This window comes from Polypterus senegalus, chromosome 16 (genome assembly GCF_016835505.1).
Source record: "Polypterus senegalus isolate Bchr_013 chromosome 16, ASM1683550v1, whole genome shotgun sequence".
NCBI lineage: Eukaryota > Metazoa > Chordata > Cladistia > Polypteriformes > Polypteridae > Polypterus > Polypterus senegalus.
The window spans coordinates 85,764,889-85,789,888 of record NC_053169.1 but is presented as its reverse complement, the minus strand read 5'-3'; the positions used below and the strand labels follow the sequence as shown (position 1 = coordinate 85,789,888).

At 37.6% G+C, this 25,000-nt stretch overlaps 1 protein-coding gene across 3 annotated transcripts in view; it reads left to right on the top strand.

Moving 5' to 3' along the window:
* hhat (hedgehog acyltransferase) overlaps nucleotides 1–25,000 on the top strand; it is a 287,098-nt gene that overhangs the window by 142,336 nt on the left and 119,762 nt on the right. For all 3 annotated transcript variants that reach the window (XM_039738569.1, XM_039738567.1, XM_039738568.1), the window contains one exon: nucleotides 19,935–20,136. In XM_039738569.1, the coding sequence (XP_039594503.1) occupies nucleotides 19,935–20,136 (202 nt within the window). The remainder of the gene's footprint in view (nucleotides 1–19,934; nucleotides 20,137–25,000) is intronic.

Genomic DNA, 25,000 nt, shown 5'->3' with positions numbered 1-25,000 from the left:
GTGTGTACATTGGCATGAAATTCATGGTTTCTTAATAAAACACTTGGAGACTTAACTGACTCAGTAACTTGAATTTTTTTCTGTTAACTGAACCAAATAAATGAAATAACATTTTGGTAAACATCAGATTGCTCATCATTAAGAATCATAAGCAGGTGCTCTGCACAAAATATGTGTTTTTAAATGGGAGATGTATTGTATACATGTAAACGTTCTGAAGTTAGTCTTTAACAAAATTTACACATGCATTCACTAGCCCAAATACTGAGGATTTCTGTTTGACTTGACTGCTATTGCTGTCCACATACTGAGAGGAGGAAAGGTCTTGATTTGCTCACGTTGCACTCTGGAATGGGCACAACAGGCCCCAGTAAACACACACTGTGCTCAGATATAAGTTAGACTACCTTCTACGCGGAGTTACATTTGACCCTTGAGTTTGTGATGATACCCTCCAAAAATAGACCATTGCATATTGATATACTGTCAATGCATTTGTTAATGTTAATTTACCTTGTTGGCTCAGTGGTGGAGTTATAATTTATATTCATATACACAACAGCATGGAACCATAGACTGTCAGAGTGTATGTGCACAATGTGCAAGGTCTATAATCTTCATGGGTCTCTGCTTTTTGTTTTTATATACAATGCAAACCAAATTTATAAGTGACACTTTTCTAAGCTAGTGGCATGCTGTGATAAAAATCAAAGTGATTCATCACAAAAGAAGCATAATGTGTTTCTATTCTCTTTGCATTTGCTACAGAAATTCAGTAGCATAGTAATATATGTTATATTACTTTTAAATGCATATCTAAACATTTAAAATAAAGTAGACCTAAATTAACTTTCCCCGTTTTTGCATACCAGTACAAAGTTACACTAAAAAGTGACTGATAATGTTTTCTACTAGATGGCATTCAGGTTCATGTTCAAATTTATTCTTTTTGTACAGTGGAATTCTTACTTGTTTCTTTCCCTCAGAATAGTATCAGTAGGCCAATACCAACAACATGCAACAAAAACAATACTATCCATCCATCCATCCATTTTCTAACCCGCTGAATCCGAATACAGGGTCACGGGGGTCTGCTGGAGCCAATCCCAGCCAACACAGGGCACAAGGCAGGAACCAATCCAGGGCAGGGTGTCAACCCACCACAAGACACACACAAACACACCCACACACCAAGCACACACTAGGGCCAATTTAGAATCACCAATCCACCTAACCTGCATGTCTTTGGATTGTGGGAGGAAACCCACGCAGATACGGGGAGAACATGCAAACTCCACGCAGGGAGGACCCGGGAAGCGAACCAAAAAAAAACAATACTATATACATTAAATCTTACTTTAAACCTTTTTTTATATATAAACACACATTAGGTATATTCATGAAATTTTCACTATAAGTGACAGTTGGGTAGTCATTTGACCTGAGGATAAAAGCTGTCCCTAAAAATAGTGGTGCAGTGGCAAATGTTTCTGTACCCAATTTGCTGTTTCTCATACTGCTTTGAGCATGTGTGCTTTTCCATTATTTTGTTACTTGTTTACTTATATATGGCAGACTAAATGTTACTGAAATGAATCTGATGGTTGCAAAGTGGAGATGCAGTAGATCTATCCACACTTGGAATACTACATAGTGATTTCAGGCATAATCATAGAAATTATGTGTGTTGCTGGTTTATATGAAAACAAAATAAGTTAGTGTTTTGGTTCCTAAATAAATTAATGCAGTTACATGTATTTCAAATTCATAAACAAGGTGCTATAATTTATTGTTATATGAGAACAAAAGAAATATGAAATTATAATGTTTTTATATTTGAAACCCTGACAGGCCTAATTATTTCTTTTGTTTACATCATTAATATCTCTTCATTATTCAAATGCATATTCGTTTTGTGGTCAGACAATAGAATTTGAGTGCTTTTGAGATTAAGAGCAGCAACATAGGATGTAAGAGCAGCAAGGGCCTGATTATTTGTCATTGAAAGTGAGGGTAAGGGTTGATTATTTACTATTGAAATGTAAGACATTAATTCTGATACTATATGTCAGGGCCTCTTTGATATGCATATTTACTTTAAGCAACAACAAAAAAAAATGCAATCTAAATTTTAAATACACAAAATTTATAAGTGTTTTATATCTTACTTTATAAAGTAGAATCTACCTTTTTAAAATTGTCGAAGTTTTTGTGAATACCAGAATTAAATGACAGATGTAATAATACTCAGTGCTTGCTTTTCATGTTTTATAGAATCTCAGCTTTGCCTGAAAAGGCAGCAAAGAGATGTTTGAGTGAGTGAGAGAGAGATACCTGAAAATTGCATGTTTTTCTTATATTCTTATTCAAAAATTTTAATGAAAAGATAAGTTTTGGTATGAACTTGACATATTAACAAAAATAGCCTTTGGTAGCCATGACATTAAACTTGATTCTACCCTCTCCCTTAATCACTAAACATTCAAGGGTCATACTAAATATCTTGAGCATGTTTATGACTTATGGAAGATTGAGAATATATTGAAACTGAATACCATTCAACAACAAAGTAAAAGCAGAGATTCATTAAGTTTTGAGTCATGGCCAAAGGCAAAACATGTTGTACTGGAATGCTGACACCTAGTTCTATCTCTTATTGGTTGGGTTAAAACTTGGATGCATTTTACATGTTTGTTTTTCCAACTAAGACTGTAATTTATGGTTTTTAAATTGTACAGATAACAGATTTTATAAACTGCCCAATTAATATATACTTATTATTAAAAAAGGCATACAGTAGTAGCTTGAGTAAAAAATATTAACAAGTAATGAAGTAGTAAAAGAAGAGATGAAATGTAGTAAAACCAAAATAGCAGAAATATAGCACGCTGTTTAATAGATAGGAATTTTTCTGGTAAATCAGTAACATGCTAGTGAGTACAATGAACTCAGTTAATAACTTTTATATGTGCCTTTCTTTTAAGAACTAATTTTTAAAATAGCACCAGTCATCTGCCTTTCTTCCTTCCTTCCTAACTTAGACATTTACAGTGAAAATCTGTTTTATATGCATATTTTGCAATACAAGTTATTTTCTCTAGCAACACATAATAAATCACTTTACATAATACTCGAACCAAAAATAATTTTCTTTTTAATATGGTATTTACCCCATGTTTGTAGTGATGGCCAAGTCAGGCTTTTCATCAGTGAATTGAGGGAGACAGGTGTATCTTCAGTTCAAAAGCTCAGCTCTTTTTGAGCATGTTTCCTGTTTGTGCGCTACTAACAGTAACAGAGAAAAATGATAATTTTTTCATGGAGTATTTCTTTAAGTTCCAAAACAACTTATAAAGTAATATTATATCAATCATATTTAAGCTGATTTGTAACTATGTCCCACTGAATTTTCTGGTTGCTACCCCATCATGTTTACATTAGAGCTGGCACTGAGGTTCAAAAAAATGCCCTTTTTTAAAAATCCATAGTAACACTAGATGCTTTAAGTATCAGCTATAAATAATTTAAGATGATGCTATATATATCTTCAGGCATGCCTCCAAATATCAGCTGTCCTATTTAAAACTGAGAACCAGCTTCATATAGGCTTTGTGAACCAAGTACAGCAAAAATCTAAAAAAAAAAAAAACACCAAGAAATATGGTGCTTAAATTCTGACAGAATGTTTTACTGTGCATCGATGGTGTGCTGCCAGGAGCAAGATTTTAGAAGGACAACATCCAGAAGCACTCTCTGGGTGAAGCACATTAGAGGGCAATAAATTTGGAATGTATCCTTTTGGACATACTAGCATATTGCAGTTTTACATTAAATTGTATTTCTTAGTATTGGAGTGGGTCAGTGTTTTTAATTTCATGTTTGCAAGTCATTGTTATTAGTTGATATACTCCATGGATATGAACATAAGATTAGATTAGATAAACTATTAATCCCATGGAGAAATTCAGAATGTATACAGATACTAGGGGACTTGCCCCCTGCTCGCTTCACTTGCCAACGCCCCAGCCGTTTCGCGTCTCTGCCGCTCATGTTGTGATGAGGGGGGCTGAACACACCCTAAGGAGACACAGTCGCTCCTCCGGATCCCCCTCTTAAACAGTGATATACAGTGGTACCTCGGTATACGTCCGCTTTGGAATAAGTCCAACTTGGTATACGTCCTGTTTGGACGCGAAAAATTTTGCTTGGTATACGACCTTTGTTTGGAATACGACTCGTGTGATACCCTTGTTTACCTCTCTCGTGACAAAGCCATGACTGCCCAAGAGCGTCAATGCGCCAGTTGCTAGCATTCAATGAACAACTATAACTGCTATAACTCTCTGTGAATTTTCACGTGTGTGGTATAGCCGGTCCACAGCTCCTGTGAAAGGCCAGTTTTAAAATAAATAATCACCGCTCTCGTGGCTTGGTGAGGGGGCGTGGTGGTTGTGTGGCTGAAGCGGTTCTCAGGGCAATTCGCGATGTGGACGTTTCTCACCTAAGTGCACAGGGGAGAGACCATCCGCATTCGTGATTGTTCCTGGGGCTGCTTATCTTGATAAACAGAAGTGTGAGTCAGCTAGAAGGGGAGCAAAAAGAAAGAATGGACGGGAGAGAGAGTGTATTGCCCAGCGTAGGCGCCCTGGTTGCTGTGGATCCCCAAGTTGCTGTCAGGAGGAGCCTACCGGAGCCAGGGATTGGAGAGGTGAACTAAACAGCTGAAGTAGGCAGAGTATCAGCTGCAAGTAGGGTGACCAGGGGGGCCACCAGGTAAAAAGGCACTGGGCTTCTTTTTTTTTTTAAAGAATGCGTCCTGCTGTATTTTAACCTTGTTGTTTTTAAGAAGACTTTTTTCTATTGTTTTTAACCTCCACGTTTCACTTCTGATTTTATGGATTATTTATTGAAACTTTGGACACTGCACTTTAATTTGAACACCTTGTTTTGTTGATTATTTTAATAAAAGCACTTTGTACTTTTTCACCATCCCAATGCTTTGTTTTGCCTCACTGCTAAGCTCATCGGTAACATTTCCGACGGTGTAGGGTTCTAGGGTTCAAGGGCTCCCCGACAGCAGATGGGAGCATACAGCAAACCCGGATCGTCACAATGTGATTTCTCAGTTTTTTTATTTGTAATAAATTTGCAAAAACCTCAAGTAAACTTTTTTCATATTGTCATTAATGGGTGTTGTGTGTAGAATTCTGAGGAAAAAAATGAATTTAATCCATTTTGGAATAAGGCTGTAACATAACAAAATGTGGAAAAAGTGATGCGCTGTGAATACTTTCCAGAAGCACTGTATAAAATGCCAATAAAAATAGGATTTTTAGGAACGGATTAATCATTTTCCGATTATTTCTTATGGGAAAAAAATCATTTTGTATACGTCCTGTTTTGTATAAGTCCAATGATCTGGAACGGATTAAGGACGTATACCAAGGTACCACTGTAATAGGAAACAAATGCAGTTTTTTTTTTAAACCTCCTCTTTGCTCGACCAGCTGCTGGCTTGCCACTCTACTGTGTGATCTGCATCTTGCGCTGCGCTTCAAACATTTAAAAGCCTGTAGTCTACAGCAGCTGTCTTTGTCATCTACTCATTGCTTTTATTTCCGGCCCAGGGCGTGGTTAAATCTCTTGGCACAAAGTCCCATCTCATGGGATATGAGTTCTTGATATTTTAGTTTATAATTTAAAAAAACGGAAAACGAATCTGAAAATCTAAGAACAAGTTCGATAAATTCTGAAAAGAATGATACCAAACATATATATGTAGTTTTTAAAATAAGCCAGATTTAAAGCGTGACATAAAAATGTCACATATAATCATTGCACAAAATCGTTGCACTTTTAGGCTTAGGATTTATTATTTATATAGTGCAGATATACATAATATATGTATCTATACTAATAAAAGGCAAAGCCCTGACTCACTCACTCACTGACTCATCACTAATTCTCCAACTTCCCGTGTAGGTAAAAAGCTGGAATTTGGCAGGTTCATTCCTTACTTACAAAAGTTAGGCAGGCTTCATTTTGAAATTCTACGCGTAACGCTCATAACTGGAACCTACTTTCGTCCATATATACGGCCACAGGCTGCAGCTCGGTCGCCGTGTGTGGCGGAGTTGCGTCCTGCGTCATCACGCCTCCCACATAATTGAGTGCCTGCCCATATAAGGTAAATATTTGCGGGTGAAGGACTGTGCTTAGCATATTCATGTGCAGCTACTGCGGAAACCCTCTGACGCTGAACAAACCTTTGTACCCATATCAATAGAAAAGCAAGGTGTAAAGCTTAAGTTTAAATTATGTTTATAGACACACTGCCGCTAAATATTCGCAGGCAAATCCACAACTTAATACCAGGAATGCCTATTAAACATCTTAGATTCACGAGTACTGATTTAGGTAGTGATCACTTCGATGAATGAAACCTGTTCAAAAAACACATTACACAATTGAGAAGGCAGCAAAAGAATATGAAGCAAGTGACGCAAACAAGGATATTCATAAGTGCAGCTACTGCAGAAACAAAGCACGGTGTAAAGCTTAAGTTTAAATTAAGTTCATAGACATGCTGCCGCTGGTGTTTGTCATGCCTAAGACGAATACGATATTTGTGAGATACAAGTTTACTGAGAGGACGCAGGGTATAAACAAGACTTTTGATCACTTTCTAAAGGAGTTAAAATTGCTGGTGAAGGGCTGTGCTTATGCAAACGAAGGCAAGATATTCAGGGACAGAATAGTGTTTGGCACAAACTCCGCGAAAGTGCGAGAGAAACTTTTAAGTGCCGGGTCTGAGCTAATATTAAATAAAGCTGTTGACATCGCAAGATCGCACGAGATATTCACGAGATACAAGTTTATTGAGAAGATGCAGGCTATAAAGCCTTGATTCTAAAGACCTGGTGAAGACATGGAGAACATGGAAGGACGAGTTCAGATTATACACAGAACTTGCAATGCCGGAGGCAGAGGAAAACACTAAGGTCAGATTATTCTGTTATCTTATTGGAGAGAGCGGCAGAGAATTATGTCAGACGCTGGCCAGTGATGTAAGACCTGATGAGTTAACCATGAGCTTGATGATACGTAAATTTGATGAACATTACAACCCAAAAATAAACAAAACTGTAGAGAGTTTCAGATTTTTTTCAAGAAATCAGGCAAGGGGAGAAAATATAGACAACTACGTCACAGACCTGAGAGTGTTAGCAGGCACATGCAATTTCGGGGAGATTAAAAGTTCCCTTATAAGTGACCAATTTGTGTGCGGAACCAGTGATGCAAGTTTGCAATAAAGATTACTGAGAGAAGACAAACTGTCTTTAGAGAGGTACATACAAATATGCAGAGCCACAGAACTGTCGAAGGAGAACAGCAGAACAGTCACACGTGCTTCCCTATTCTATACATCTCTCTGTGCGTCTCTCTAAACCCTCCGTGCGGGAACATTATCATAAGGCTTAACAATCTTATTGTTACACCTTCTATGTGCACCCAACCGCCCTTATTATGGAGTCTTCCTTGCTTTACTGCTGGCTGCTTCTTTCCATTCACCTTCCTAGCTCTTTATTTAAACAGTTTTCCTTCTCACTTTTCCGCTCCTTCGCTGTCTTCTCCCTTTTCGTTCAAAATACACGCCTCCTTGGCTTTTTACAGTCAGTTCTCCTTACGTCACACCATGGTACGTTTAGCACAAGTTAATACCAGGAATGCCTCTTAAACATCTTACATTCACGAGTGGCGATTTGGGTAGTGAACACTTCGATGAATGAAAACTGTTATCTTTACATCGGTTGATTGAAAGAAATAATGATGATCAAATCCTTGATGACAGACAAAACAATTACATTGACAGTCAGGTTATGTTATTTTTAAAATGTTTCCTTTTCTTTTTCATAACTTCTTTAACACACTACTTCTCCGCTGCGAAGCGCGGGTATTTTGCTAGTATTATTATATAATACATACATACAATTCAAATATTTACCTTACCTCAGACATCACACACTGCATGCATGGATTTACCTTTCCCAGTCCTGCAAACTTTAGCGAAGGGGTTCAATTTACCACATTTTTTTTACAGTGTCTTCTTTTAGCTGGACATTGACTTTTTCCACCGTGTGCTTTGTTTCCGCAGTATCTGCACTTATGAATATGCTTGTATGCGTCACTCGCTTCACATTCTTTTGCTGCCTTCTCAATTGTGTAATGCGTTTTTTGTTCAGCGCTCTTTGGAGCTCTAGCTTTTTGCATGCGTACTGTGTTCACAGTCAGTTTCACGTGAGCCACTCGGAATACATGCATCGAAGGTTCTCAGCTGTGCTATCTCATGCGATCTTGCGATGTCCATGGCTTTATTTAATGTTAGCTCAAACCCAGCACTTAAAAGTTTCTCTCGCACTTTTGCTGAGTTTGTGCCAAACACTAGTCTATCCCTGACCATCTCATCTTCGTTTGCATAAGCACAGTCCTTCACCAGCAATTTTAACTCAGTTACAAAGTGATCAAAAGTCTTGTTTATACCTTACGTCTTCTCACTAAACTTGTATCTCGCGAAAATCGTATTCGTCTTAGGCATGACAAATGCCTCGTATCGGCAGCGTGTCTATTGGATTGCTGCTGACGGATGGCCTTATATGGGCAGGCACTCAATAATGTAGGAGGCGTGGGTATGGGGGACACAATATAGGCAGGCAGCCAACTACATGGGAGGTGTGGTGATGGGTGACGCAACTCCGCCTCACACAACGACCGAGCTGCAGGCTGTGGCCGTATATATGTACGTAAGTAGGATTCATTTATGACCATTACGCGTAGAATTTCAAAATGAAACCTGCTTAACTTTTGTAAGTAAGCTGTAAGGAATGAGAATGCCAAATTTCAGCCTTCTACCTACATGGGGAGTTGGAGAATTAGTAGTCAGTCAGTCAGTCAGTGAGGGCTTTGCCTTTTATTAGTATAGATAAAAGGTTTAATGTTCTTTAGTCTTTTTTTTTTTTTTGTCGGGACTTCTTCTACTGCTGTTACGTCTGTTTTATTATGTGTAAACTAAAAATGTATATTGTATTCTAGATGTGACAGATGTGCATTACATCTTTTTGATATGTTTGTACAGAATGTGGTGTACCCCAATATTGCATTATTTGCCTCTATCTAGGAATCCATCAAGGTGAGTGACATCATCCAACAGCCATATCACATGCTTCTAACAGCTAATGTGTGGTGAACATACAGGCGCAAAAATAACTGTATTCACATCATCCAGGTGGATGCTATCCATTAGTGGTGGTTGAGGTGGTTTGAGTAGTGAGAAAAGCACTATATAAATGTAAAGAATTATTTATCATTGTCAACAAGCTTATTAGATAGCTTGGAACAGTTTTATTTTATTTTTAGGAATATTCTTATGTAGCTGATGGGAGTTTTTCATGTCTTCACAATCTCTATGGTCACCTCTGACATTTCTTTTTCTTTTTGTAGGCTTTATATGAGGCTGTCTTTTCTTTAGTAATTTTTAAAGTAATCATCTTGTACTTTGAATTTTTGAAACTGAATTTGTTCTTTATTGTATGAAGATTACACTTTACCTACTAATCCTTTACTTTCATCATACTTAAAAGTTCATCCATATTTAATTGTTAAAGAACTTTTCTGCTCTAATTTTTCTTATATAAATAAAATTGAAGAGTTTTTCAGATTTGCTCTGACAAATTGATGATGCACTTTGATTATGTGAAGCTCATTTTACTAGTCCGATAACCTGTATATTTAGAATTCTGTCCTGATTTTTGTAGTGTATTAATTGTAGACAGGCTTTAATGTTTGTACTTTGACAAAGTAAACAATCATGTGAACTACCTTTCTTGAACCACACTTCTTTTTGGGCTTACCCAGTTTATACTGACCAAATTAAAGTTTTCCATTACTATAGTTAATGCAATATTACCATATAAACATGATTTTTTTTATATTATTGTAGAGTTGTATATTCAAATTGGATGCTATTAGGGTCCCTGTGTCTCTCAATTGTTCAAAGAAGGCACAGATAATTGTTGGATGATTTTTGACAGTGTAGTTTTTTTTTGTCTGTAACAGTTTCTGCCTCATTCATTTATTCATTGAGCTTTGTTTACAAAATGAGATATGCTCACTAAGAAACTGCACATCTTGCTGACACCTGTTTATGTCCTCTGCTCTGCAAATAACCACACATACCCTTGTTTGACTGTCTTTTCTAAATAAAATGTTATCCTTTTATATTTTATTCATCCTTCTCCATAGGATTTAGCAAGGGTTTTTGTTGTAACTGCTGTATTTATATAAAGGCTTTCTCAAGACTGTTTTTTCTATATTGATGAGTTATTTATTTATTTATAGACAAAACAGAGAAAAATGCCCTGTGTAACAGTACAGATTTACTAAATTATCATATTTGCATTTGATGAGTTTGAAATACAGTGATTGTATCCAAATCTGTAGGCAGTGGATCGAATGACACATGCTTTGCAATTTTATTTGCTGATTTTGCTTTTTTTGTTTCTTGAGAAACAGTGTAATGGATGTATCAGATGGGATATTATAGCTGTGACTGCTACATATTAAAATAAACCACTCTGTGGTATTTTGTAGAATCATTCTTCTTAACAGATTTTTCTTAAGCCATTTTGAATTACAATACTTAATATTCCATTGTGCTTTGAATGTCCTTTAAATCCTTTAGTCTTGTGAAAGCTAATGAGTTTATTCACTAATCTTATTAAAGGTGACCCATGGGTTAGAATTTAGAGTTTGGGGTGTAAAGTGATTACAGGCGTTCAGATATCACAACAAGGTGAATTGGCTCACAGATTATGGACGTAATCCTGCACAAATGTTATTACTGCCTTGACTAGTAAATTACAAAGTGCATACAAATCCTAGGGATAGGTGATATTTTTATACAATGAATTAGCAGGTTTAAATGACATTACTTAAGCAGCCAACTGTATTAAAATCTATAGCTGCTTTACTGATAATCAGAGATTTTAGTGCTAATGTGCTTTCTTTAAGTGCCTTACCCAAGTGTTCTGAATACTGTAAATTAGAAAGGATAAAAAATTCTCTGTCATACTTCTGTTAACAGTGTATTTAATTCTATATATGGAGATGAAAAAAATGGAGCATGTTACCTCTGTTATTCTCACTATTTGACTTTTTTGTTTCCTTGGCTAAATATTTTTATGCCATCATATTTTTCTTTCCTGTGTCAATGTAGGTTACTTTAGCCAAAGTGAACTAATATACTGTATTATTTGCTCCCACCATCTGCAAGAATTTCATCTTTCACCTTGTCATTTTTATCTCTGTAGTAGTAGGGTGTTGTACTGTGTTAGACATTATGAAGAAGGTGCCTTGGCTGCTTCAAAAGCTTGAATATTGTAATCTGTTCAGTTAGCCAATAAAAGGTGTAATTTTGCTTGACTTCTCTTTGCATCCTGTCACTTTCAATTGCTTTGGTTTTGTTCTGTGATAATAGTACTTAACTTACATAGTAGTTACTTATGTGCCCCTTTATGAACAATGTCAGTAGCCTGCTAAAAAGACTCACTAAGAGCAGCAATTTCTTTGCTAGCTAGAATGCTAAGGGTGCCTAAGGAAATGGGCATATTACCTCATGTTACATATGTGCATCTCAAGCAGGACTCACCAGTTACCTGAGAGCGCGCATAAATGTATTTTAATTATACATATTAGTGAAAGCAATATGGCTTCTGTCTGAGTAGAGCTTCAGTGACTATAAAAGGCATCCAAACCCCTCTACTGGAAGTTAATATTATACAACTAGCCTGGTACGCCGCATAATCAGGCCGGTTTTTTAATAATTTTTAAGCACAGGGAGAAAATTTAACATTTGCAAAATCGGTAATGTAATAAATCAGCAAGAAAAGCAATATTGTAACAATGCACGGAACGAACCAACACACAATCGTCCGTGCGGCGTAGCGAGGTGGGAGGGGTGTGTGTACAAAGTGCAGGGGCATCTAAGAAGACGCATGTTTGTCGCGGATGCGAATTGCCATATGTAGCGTGTACAACACTTTGCTATGCTGCACGCGGTCGTGCGTCGTAACCGAAAAATCGTTTTTTAAAGACTGCTCACTTCATTGTGTTTTAACCTCAGTTGTAAAGGAATGTTTTAATGATCTCATGGGATACCCCTCGCAAACAGTTTTTCACGCTGCATATGGCGATTCACCTCTGCGAGAAACATGCCTCTATTAACAGTCAACGTGTGGGAGGGGGGTATGTACAAAGGGTAGGGACGAAAACAGTGGGGCGTGTGAGTCGCGCAGTGGCAATTCCACGGTTTGCAGCCGAATGGGGTTCAGCGGCTTACCCACGCCTAGACACGCTCAATCTCATGCATAATTATTTATTGAATGGTAAACACTTCTGGAAAGACACGGTTGTCTTAAACAGGTTAGTGTGAGAATACAGCAGTAAGTGAATGAAAAGATGGAACTCTGGAGAGAGCAAAATACAACGCAATAGTGAACCCGCGGCATAACAAACGCCGCATAATTATTTATTGATGGTTGAACACTTCTGGAAAGACACAGGGAAACCCCTCGCAAACTGTTCTACGCCGCATACAGCGATTCACATCTGCGACAAACAAACTGTTTTACACACTGCATACAGCGAATCACATCCGCGACATGATATTTCCTAGATGGTCCTGTCGCGTCCACCCTTGCACTCGAAGCATACACACTGCCTGCTCATGTGCCCGGTCGCAAGCCGCGTCCAGCCTCGTTCTCGAAGCATACACACCGCCTGGTTATGTGTCCGGTTTGTGGGCGTGGCCCTGCGAGTTGTCGTCGTATCCAATGGTCTTGGAGTTGGTGGGCGTGGCTCCTTCCTGTGTGCGCCATAGGTGTCTCACTTGTCGGCGGCTTAATGAATCCACGCCCCTTCCGGCGTGCTTTTCATGGTTGTCTTGCCTTAGTGAATATTATATATAGATGTTGAATCACGATGGATTTATTTTGGCTTTTTTGACACAAATCAACAGAAAAATAATTTATAATATCAAAGTGAAAACAGATCTCAGAAAAGTGGTCTAAATTAATTGCAAATTAAAACATTGATTTCTTAAGCATTCACCTTCTTCAAGTCAGTATTACTTAAGTAGATGCACCTTTGCAAATAATGACTGCCTCTATCGTCTTTGCACATCTGGATACTTAAGTCTTCCCCATTCATCGTTGCAAGAAACCTGCGATTTGGGAAAAGTTTTGTTTTCCAGCAATGACCACAACCCCAAGCATAAAGTGAAATGGAGTGAAAAGGAGTGGCTTAAAAACAACAATGCAATTGATAAGTGGAATTTTCTGTTGGACATTTTTTCTCTTAAGGTCATGATAGAGACCTTTGATGTTCCATGTACCAAAATGTATTGAATAATTCATTGTAGCGTGTTTTCGTTATGTAGCGAGTCATTTTCCCAGTTAAATTGGATCAATAAATTGGATCCTTTCAAATTATGACTTTAACCACCAAATAAACCCACTTTCATTAAAGAAGTATAGCTAACTTTCCTCCTTTAGGGTCCTTTTTCTTTTATAATGTCTGGGGAGGATAATATATTGATCCTTCCCATCTGTTACTGATCATGTTTTACAGCACTTTTATTGAATCTGTTTTAACTTTTATCTTGGTCTATTTGGGAACCTGAATTAGGGAAGTAAAAATAATGTGGGGAGTATTATAAATGTTTGTTAGAACTAATTTGTGCTGATATTTCGGCTGTACATTCACAAAAACATGTTTTGCAGAGCAAATTACTTATTAATGGATGCTTCATATCCTTTGTTTATTAAATTTCAACTACATCAATCTGACTACAAAGTTTCAGTATAATAGTACAGTAATCCCTCCTCGATCGCGGGGGTTGCGTTCCAGGTGAAAATCCGCGAAGTAGAAACCATATGTTTGTATGGTTATTTTTATATATTTTAAGCCCTTATAAACTCTCCCACACTGTTAACATTATTAGAGCCCTCTAGACATGAAATAACACCCTTTAGTCAAAAGTTTAAACTGTGCTCCATGACAAGACAGAGATGACAGTTCTTTCTCACAATTAAAAGAATGCAAACATATCTTCTCTTCAAACGAGTGCTGTCAGGAGCAGAGAACGTCAGAGAGAGAGAGTGCGCGAGATTAAAGCAAAAAATCAATACGTGCTTTTGGGCCACCGCGATAAAGCGGCATTTTTTTTAGAGGAGCGTCCATATCCAGTCTAGGCAAACAGCCTCTCTGCTCACACCCCCTCCTTCAGGCGCAGAGAATGTCAGAGAAAGACCGAGAAAAGCAAACAATCTGCTCGGGAAGCACATCGTATCTTATTGAGGAGTTTTAGTTAATATATAATACATGCTCTGATTGGGTAGCTTCTAAGCCATCCGCCAATAGCGTCCCTTGTATGAAATCAACTGGGCAAACAAACTGAGGAAGCATGTACTTTAAATTAAAACACCCACTGTCCTCAGAAATCCGCGAGCCAGCGATAAAACCTGTTATATATTTTTAGATATGCTTACATTTAAAATCCGCGATGGAGTGAAGCCGCGAAAGTCGAGCGCGATGTAGCGAGGGATCACTGTACAGTAATCCCTCCTCGATCGCGAGGGTTGCGTTCCAGAACCCCCTGTGATAGGTAAAAATCCGCAAAGTAGAAACCATATGTTTGTATGGTTATTTTTATATATTTTAACCCTTATAAACTCTCACACGCTGTTAACATTATTAAAGCCCTCTAGAAATGAAACAACACCCTTTAGTCAAAAGTCTAAACTGTGCTCCATGACGAGACAGATGACAGTTCTTTCTCACAATTAAAAGAATGCAAACATATCTTCCTCTTCAAAGAATACGTGTCAGGAGCAGAGAATGTCAGAGAGAGAGAGAGAGCGAGAGAGAGAGAAAGCAAGCAAACAATCAAAAAATCAATAAGTGCTTTTGGGCTTTTAAGTATGCCGAAGCACCGCGATAAAGCGGCATTTTTTAGAGGAGCGTCCAGTATCCTCTAGGCCAGTGATGGCGAACCATTTAGAAACCAAGTGCCCAAACTGCAATCCAAAACCCACTTATTTATCGCAAAGTGCCAACATGGCAATTGAACCTGAATACCACCTAAAACTGAACACCAGCATAACCAAGGAGCTGGTGGTGGATTTTAGGAGACCCAGGCCCCTCATGGACCCCGTGATCATCAGAGGCGAGTGTGTGCAGAGGGTACAGACCTATAAATACCTGGGAGTGCAGCGGATAATAAATTGGACTGAACTGCCAACACTGATGCTCTGTCTGTCTATCTACTGAGCTTTTAGTTTAGAAAAGCCACTCATACATTAACATCTTTTGTCTTAAAAGAAAAACATAATAGCGGAGCTTTCAATGATACAAACAACTTTTTGTTGAAAGGTAAAAGTTTGCATTCGGTATGCTTTTGAACAATTAATGTGCTTTTTGCTGTTGTATGCATGCTGATAATTTGTCTAACCCTGGCTCATACTTTGTAAGCTTGAGAGCAACACATGCAGCACTCAGGTCATCTGTTAGTCTGTTTCTGGTGTCAGATTTGATTTAATTCAAAGCTGAAAACAGCTGCTCACAAGCATAAGATGTTCCAAACAAAGTAAGGAAAGCAATCTGAAGTGCCTTCATTGACTTAAGATTATTTGGCAGAGAATTCCACACTTTAAGGATTTCATTTTCATAACTAACTGTGCTGTCCTTTGTCATCCCTTCGATCCTCTCAAGTGTTTCACGCAGGTCTTCCCTATTAAGCTCCGCCCCAAAGCTTCCATTATATATTACGGGTCGTGGATCAGGTGTGGCGATTAGCAACTCCCGGCAATAATTACAGATGCGGACGACTCCTCACCTGTGCGCTTAAGCGAGGACTGCCCGCATCATAAAGCTCCGGAAACCGCTCCGCCACTCTACCATAGACCCCTTTAAGCCGCGAGTGCGGCAATTATCTGTTAAAACTGGCCTTTTCAATTTTGAGCTGTGGACCCGCTATACCACATCCCCTCCAACCCCACCACGGGAATCACAGACTCAAAAGGGTGCAGTCCGTGCTGCACCCTCAAGCAGCATGTGTGCCGCCCGCCTTACCCCAGACAGGAGAGGAAGGACGCGCTCCCATTGGGCTGCTGGGCAGATGGGCGGGTGATGTGAGAAGCGTCCTCCGCGCGTGAAGAGGGGGAACGGTGAGGGGAGCAGCCCGGCCCCGCATTCCTCTGGCTTTATAGTAACGAACTTTGTGCTCGGGCGATGGCGTGCGTGCCCACTGAGAGGGCTCTGAGTGCCCCCTTTGGCACGCGTGCCATAGGTTCGCCACCACTGCTCTAGGCAAATAGCCTCTGAGCAAACATCCCCTCTGCTCACTCCCCCTCCTCAGGAGCAGAGAGAGTGAGAGAGACAGAGAAAAGCAAACAGTCAAGCATTGCGCGGGATGCATATCGTATATCATTGAGGAGTTTTATTTAATACGTAATACATGCTCTGATTGGGTAGCTTCTAAACCATCCGCCAAAAGCGTCCCTTGTATGAAATCAATTGGGCAAACAAACTGAGGAAGCATGTACCATAAATTAAAAGACCCATTGTCTGCAGAAATCTGCGAACCAGCGAAAAATCCGTGATATATATTTAGATATGCTTACATTTAAAATCCGCGATGGAGTGAAGCCGCGAAAGTCGAATCGCGATATAGCGAGGGATCACTGTATACAGAAATCATTAGATGCCTAGGTTTTTGTCCCACCCTAATTTTAAAGTCCTCTCTCATCATTGTTTTTCTCTCTGTCTTTCTTTGGAATCCCGTAAATATTACATTTGTATAGCTGAAGAAGGTTTCCCATTCTAAAACAGTATTTGTTTGGTACCAATATCATATTTAAATTGATTTCGTTTACAACTTAGTTTATTTTGTGAATGTTTTCTATTAAAAACCAAAATACTAACTTTTTTTAGATAAAATATTTAAACTATCAATATGTGTATGAGCCCTGGGACAGGCCCAATTATACCACAGTCCCACCATGTTGTTTATTTCTATAGGTGAGAAATAAGTCCTCCGGGTACAAAATTATATAAGGTCATCAATTAGACCACTGAATCTTTCCTGTTTCAGTATTGTCCTTTTATTTTTTTGTCCATAAAATTATCTATGGACTTCTGTTTGCATTAAAAGCTATAATTTATCAGAAATTCTCTCTTGTGTTGTATTTGTTTACTGCCGGCTGTTGTCAAATATTACTTTGAAGGGCCTCCTGGTGCCAATTAAATCCAGTTACAGGTTGTTAAAATCACTGTGTAGAAGTTAGGCAGTAGTTTAGCACACAGGGAATTTATTTTAACTTTGGAAAAGAGCAGCATTTAAAGTCACCTATACCATCCTAAATTGTTTTAGAAATAGAATTTCTCTTTTTTACAGAATACAATCATCTTTTTAATGGTGGTTTTTCTTAGTTAAAATCTTCACAAAATAGTTGTTTCTTTTCGAAGTTTTTATTAATATGGCAAACTGCCATATTGAAACTGCTGTAAATGTCCATGACAAGACAAGGAGTAAAAGGTTACATGCCATCTTCTTTTTCTTCATATTATGTTTTTCTCCAAAGATCTAAATTATTCTCATAATCTGAATGATAGCCACCTTTCTTGATTTTGCTCATGAAAATGAAGTTGCACTTTTGGCGACTCACTATACTCAAAATAATGTCATTAATGAGAACTTAAAGAATTCTGCCCTGTGTGTAAGGTCAGTTTGTGTTTTTGCACACATGTGGTTTATGCAAACGCAGAATTGATTGGTGAGCAAATTCCAAGTGACATCCTAAATTTTGTTGGATTGTAACTACTTGTGAACACTTAATAAATAATAACATGGGACACCATTGTAAATTTTTAATTGGTCATCTATTATTATTAAGTCTGATGTTCTTGGTCTCTGTAAAGACTGTGTGCCCAATCAGCATTTTAATGTCTTCACAAGAGGGTTTGATGCAACCTCTCAGACAGTTAATTTATCTTTCAAGAAGCATAGCAAACTGTCCATCTTCTTTTAAAACATCTGGGGAAGAGTGACCTGAGGTGTGTATTACTTGATCATTCTGGATCCCTCTCCAGTTACATTAGCTGCCCAAAACTTTCTTCACAAATGGGCTTGTGTTCTCAGTTGTCCAGTTCCCCATTTGGGATGTATAAAACCAGGCTATGGCTCCCCTAGTGTTTTCAGTACCCTTTTAAATAATTTTCTTAGTGCTCCCCAAGAATTTGTTATTACAATGCCTAGTGCACTGAGAAATAGAGGTATTCCAAGTCCTTCGCGCATTACAGTTTGAGAATATGTTTATTTAAGTTATATTTGAGGCTGTTACTGGTTTATTTTGTGGTTGGTGTCTAATGTATTGTATTATAATGTTCTGTGATTCATATCTCAGAGCTTTGCTGCATTTAACACTTGCCACCATCTCTTGCTCAAGAAGTTTTACACAATTTCTACAAATAACAGCAGGAAACTATATTGTTTGTGAAGATGGTATTAGGTTTGCCTGCAGTTGAAGTATCTTTGAATAGATTGCAAGAAGCATTTCATCATAAAAAAGTACAGTTAGAGCAAGGCCATTTAGCTCAACTTAGCATCCTGATACTAGTTTGAACCTGAGGCTTAGCATATCAGTAACATTGAAATGAGTTTAAAAGCTCACCCATATTTCCTCCTTGTCCAGAGCAAAACTAAGTCTTGAGTCAGTTTAGATGATGGCTCATTTCGGAGAAGAAAACAGAGTTTTACACTTACATGTTTAGATTTTTTTGTGTTTTTATTTTGTTTTCTTTGTTGCTGGTGCTCTTTTTACCACTATTATAAATCTAATGTTCAACTTTAATCTCTATACTGTTTTTATGTAGGCTATAATCAATACTTTATTTACACTTCAAATGTAAATTCCATGGTCCTTATAATGTGCAGTAGCTCAGCATTTTCTTATTGCTAAACACATCAAACTGTTATATTTCAGGAAGGATAAGTTCACAACTTTACAGCTTTTGATCTGGTACTTTTTGACTTTCAGTATTTTAATTTTAGTAGATACTCTTGTATCACGGTGCTTCATACAGACTGATTTGCATTTTCAGTTTAGTTTAATCCTTGCCTTCCATATCCAGATTCTGGAATTAAACAGCTTGATCTCAGTATTGCACTGAATAAAATTTAGTGTTAGTATTCTCCTGCAAATGTGCAGTCGTCTTTTTGTGATACTATATGTACTTAATTATTGTACACACATGTCACATTAAGTTTTATACAATTATAGGGTAATCACATTGACACTGAATACCCTGAGTCTTGGCATAGTCTTTGTGTTTCTTCATCCCATGCACATTAATTCTAGTTGCAGTTTTTAATAAACAAAATAAATGTGTTTTTGTTTCGACTCATATGTTATTCTTAATAGATTTTGAAAGCCTATTGAAATACACTTCCAAGTAGACCATGTGATCACCTTTTGACATTATAGTTTTATTAATATTATCAAAGATACTGTACCATTACTGCATTAGACAGCCTGAAAAAGCTCTTAGGGAGCCGTTTTTTAGAGCCAATTTTGCATCCTTGCTACAGAAATAGTCTGGAGAACATCTGTAATGTAGTGCATCCAGATGTTTCTGTGAGCAGATTAGCAGAGCTGACAATATCTCCCATTTCTCAGCTGTCATCATTTTCATTGCATAGTTTTGTGAAGCTATCTTGCAGTTGTTCATTTGGTAAATTATCCACACAGTAACAGTGGGCATGCAAGACTACACTTTAGATATTTTGACAACTGTGCCTGTTTGTTTGTCTTTAATTCTAGGTATATATATGTCCCAATGGGAGGATCTCATCATGGTTTGTTGGGGAAGATGTTCTCAAGTGCCTTAGCCTTTGGATTTGTTTACTACTGGCATGGCGCTCATGACTATTTATTCACTTGGGCCCTGTTAAACTGGATAGGACTTATGATAGAATATGGAGTAAAGAAAATTCTGTTGATTCCAGATGCTCAGAATATGATTGTAAGTATCAAATATACATTACTAATTTTTTTATATTTTACTTTGTAGTGTTTATAAAGAAGATAGTTAAATACTTGTAATATTGCTGTTAACTAAAAGGTAAGTTGTGTATTTTTTCAAGTTAAAGCTGTTTTTTCACCATTAACATATATGGTTCACTAATTTGCCACAGGAAGCCATTTTTGATTGAAAATTTTGTTATAAATATAAAAATAAAAATGTTGTGTCTGTTCTTGAAGTTTAAAATTGTTCCTATAGGTCACCAGTCCAAATGTGCCTTTAAATGTATTAAGTATATCCATTTTCAAACCAAGAATGTTTTTGAGTATTGATCAGCATAATGAGATTCCACACATATTATAAAGCACAATCCAGATATTTTTGGGGGTAAGCATATACATTTAACTAAAAAACTAGATAAAAGCAACACCCATCCTTTTATTCATTGATTTCCTTTATGCATTTCATCCACTTCGTGGTTGTAGGAGTAGGCAATGCATATAGTTTTCTGCTATTCTGCCATTTTAAAAGAAGTGTGACTGTACTCTACTGTGTACCTTCATACGTGTTTTCCTCTGTGGCAGCCTTTAACCCAATGCCACCCTACTAAGGCATTCTTTTTTCCTTAAAATATTGTGTAACAATAATAAACCCTTGCACACTGTGCACCTCTCTTTTTGTACTTCTCAAGTTAGTCTTTTGCACTTTAAAATTGATTATTTTGTTATACAAAAACACAACTACTAGTTAGTTTCCAAAGGAAAACTGATTAATGGTTAGGCTTGGCCACTAACCATGTCAAGTTTGTACATTTTCATTGCATCCATGAGAGTGTTTGTTCAGGTTGTCTTTTCTTCCTCCCACATTATAAAGATATGTGTTTTTGGATATTTGTTGACTATAAATGGTCCTGTATGGATGAATATACACATATACATGGATATGCCATGCAGTTGACTGTTATCCCCATCCAGAGTGGACTTTTATGGCCCTTAATTGAATGAAATGTGCAAGAAAAATAGATGGATGAATGGATGGGTGTTACTTGTATCCAATGTTTGATTTCAGTGGATGTCAATATAATGGATTTTAATATAGTAAAAGTATTTAATATAGCTCGCTTTGCTCGCCAGCTTCTTCCTGTCTCTGCCGCTTGCGTATGTAGATTTCACTTTCACCAATCAACAAATCTTTTCATTCTCACGGATACTCCTTTTTATTGGGAAGAAACACTACTTTTCCCTGATGGCAACACAAATTAGACAATCTACAAGTCTCCAATTTAAAGTATAAATCCGATCAATATTTTTGATTTCTTTTCGCTGTTTCGTCATTTCACCAAGTAATAATTTGTTTGTGCTAATGCGATCTTTACTATCATTTTTTGAGACTTTCATTATCTCTAACCTGCTCTGCATGTTTATTGCACCAACGTTTTTAAATTCTTTACAATGTTCTACTTTGTCATCTATTCTTTGTCTTTTATTTCCGGCCCCGGGTGTGGTTAAATTTCTTGGCACAAAGTCTTGTCTCGCGGGACTGGAAAGTATCTCTCTGAAAAAGTTGCGTCTCGTCCCAGGCTGAAAACTCTCGTCTTGATTTTTTTTTATATAATAGAGAGATGTTTTGCCTTTTGGACGGTGTTTCATCCAAAGAAGTGTACAAGTATGAAGTTTACAATCTAGTGGGTGGATTGCAGGTTCGGACGAGGGAAACAACCATACAGTTTTAATGGGACAATATTTTTCTATCTCTGAGTCATTTTATTTTCACCTCTAGGTAACCCTTGATTACAGCTATGGCATCTATGTTAATAGGCTGATACCCAGAAATCCTCCTGTGACGATGTGGGTTTGGCTCCACGCTCCCATCGCTATTCGGGAGTCCTTTCAACCCAACAACGTCGGTAATGTCACCGATGAGCTAGACAGTGAGACGATAACAACTGAGCAAGGGGATGGTAAAAAGTGCTTTTATTAGAAATCCAACAACAAATCAAAAACAGTGTTCAATAAATAAAGTACACTGCTTTCCAAAATTCATTCATTAAATAATCCATTAAAACATGTGGAAGTTAAAAATACACAATAGAAAAAAACAATCCTTTAAAAACGAGGTTAAAACGTCCAACGGGAAACAGTCTTTAAAATCAATAACAAGCCTGGTGTCTTTCACTCCAGCGTCTCTCCTGCTTCACCAATCTGAGCCTCGCAACGAGTGAGACGCTCTCACAGCAGCTGACCTGTATACCTGCTTCTGCTACTACTGCCAGTCGCCTTACCAATCCTTGGCTCCGGTTGGCTCCCCCTGATGGTGACTTGGAAATTTCTCTGCGACCAAGGCTCTCATGCAGGGAACACCACGTCTCAAGTCCCGACTCCCGCTACCTTCCGCGGAGAGTACTGCACCTTCCGGTCACTCCTGCCCTGCAAAACAAACTCTGCTTTGTCTCTCCTCACTGATTCCTGCTCCAACCTCCGTTTACTTCTGTTCTTTTTTTGATCTTTATTTTTTTTTCTTCCCTCTTATCCGACTCGCGCTTCTTTTTTATATAGCGAGGGGCCATAGCAGCTGCAGCACATTAGCCACAGGAACGATCACGGATGTGAGCAGTCCCTCACCTGTGCACTCGGTGAGAAACGCCAACACCGCAGATCGCCCCGCGGCTTGCTACAACCACTACGCCCCCTCACGATGCCGCCTCGAGTGCTGGGATTATTTATTTAAAAACTGGCCCTTACTGAAAGCGCTGTGGACCCGCTATACCACACCTCAAGTCCTTCCTATACATGACAATGCATGAGGAGCATTCTTTTATCTCATTTTGGGGTTTTATTGCCTGGTGATGGCATAGATGACAAAAGAAAGAATCTGTTTATGTGCCTCATTATGTGTTGCCCTCAATAGTACAAAGTTCAAGTCGATACTGGAGATCACTATTCCTTGTCTGAAAAATTCTGGGCAGTTAATGGTTGTCCCCCTCCATGACAGAATGACCACTCCCTGCGAATGCAACTTAAGGTTTGCCAAGGAGGAAGGAGTTGGATAAGAAGAAACAGATTGTTTGGTATACTATCCAGTAAGATAATAAAATACTTTCAGTAAAGGAAAAAATATTGTTGCTTCATACTTAGCATTAGATTATACATAGGAATAAGGCAGTGACACAATAATCTTTATATCCATCCATTTATTTTCTGTTACTGTTCTGTAATTGTTTCTATTTTTGTTATTATTGTTTATTTCTAAATTATTTACTGTCATTTAATATTTTTAGGGGCACACACAAACATTTTTGAAATTTTAAAAAGGCATCATTTAAAGCATTTGGAAATGGCCAAGCTCCTCTTTTCTGTTTTTATGTCAAACTTGGTAACAGGTAACATGACCTCAATTCTTTAAGAATCCACACTGAAGTCCAGTAAATGCATACATGAAATTCCTAAGCAGGAGGATGTTATATTTAGAAATGTGCAAAAACAAGTGTTCATTATAGAAAATGAACATTGTCCAGTTGGATCAGAAAGTTTTAATGAAAGCAGAAGTGAACTGCCTGATGTTTACTTAAGCAGTGCAACATTGGCTTCTCATGCAAACAAAAATGTTTTGCTACAAGAATTCAACAGATGGCAGAGTAACAGAACATGCTGTGTTTAAAATGGATTTGTATTTAACTTCTGTCATCAAATTGTAGTTTTAGTCAAATGGATGTTAGTTCCACAGTCAGGTCCATAAGTATCTGGACAGTGACACAATTTTCATAAATTTGGCTCTGTATGCCACCACAATGGATTTGAAATAAAGCAGTCATTTTGTGATTGAACTGTAGAGTTTCAGCTTTAAGTCAAAGGGTTTACCAAAAATATTGTATGAACTGTTTAGGAATGACATCCATTTCCAGGGGCTCATATATGGACCTTTGTCTGACAAACTGTTCCATAGCCAGATGGTAGCCTTTCCCCTCATTATTTCATTAACTATTAAGCAGGTAAATGGTTTGGAGTTCATTCCAAGTGAAGAACTGCATTTGGAAGCTGGCACTGTGAACTCTCAATATGAGGTCCAAAGAGCTGTCCATGCAAGTAAAAACAGTCCATCATTGGCCTAAGAAACAAAACAAACCCTTTACAGAGATAGCAGAAACACAAGGAGCGATCATTCTTAAAAATGTCAAATTACTTTTCAGCGCCTAAAAATAGGGGGACCATGTATACAAATGTCTGTCATTTCTAAACAGCTCATACAATATTTTTTGTTAAACCCCTTTAATTAAAGTTGCAAGTCTACACTTTATATCACATAATGATTGTTTTTTTTCAAATTCATTGTAGTGGTGTACAGAGCCACTATTATGAAAATTGTGTCACTGTTCTAAATACTTATGGATCTGTCTCTATTTTCTTAAAGCTCCCATAAGTTAAATTCCTAGCAAAATAACTACCCATGCCGTGTTTGCACATTGTCAATGTTCAGTATTAGGCTTTTCTGCACATTCCTGAATCCATTGTGGTTGGCATCCCACTTTACCTGTACTGTACTGTACTTTATTCAATCTTTTATGTGATATGCATAAATAAGGAGGCATTCTTAATTAAGCAGTTACTTAGAATTGATTTATTTTTCTGTCTTTTGCATACTTTATTTTTTTTTTTTTCACTTCTCTGCAAGCAAAAAGCTTTTTCATTAGGAAATCCCCATCTGAATTCCTGGCTTAGCCTTCAACTCTATATTTGACCTTGAGTTAATGTTTCATAACATCTGTTTTATTCATTTTATCTACAAAATGCAATATAGAGAAAGCTTCATTTTATATTAAAAGGTGAAAATATTCCAAAAAATTAAAAAAAAAACCTGATAGTGGAGT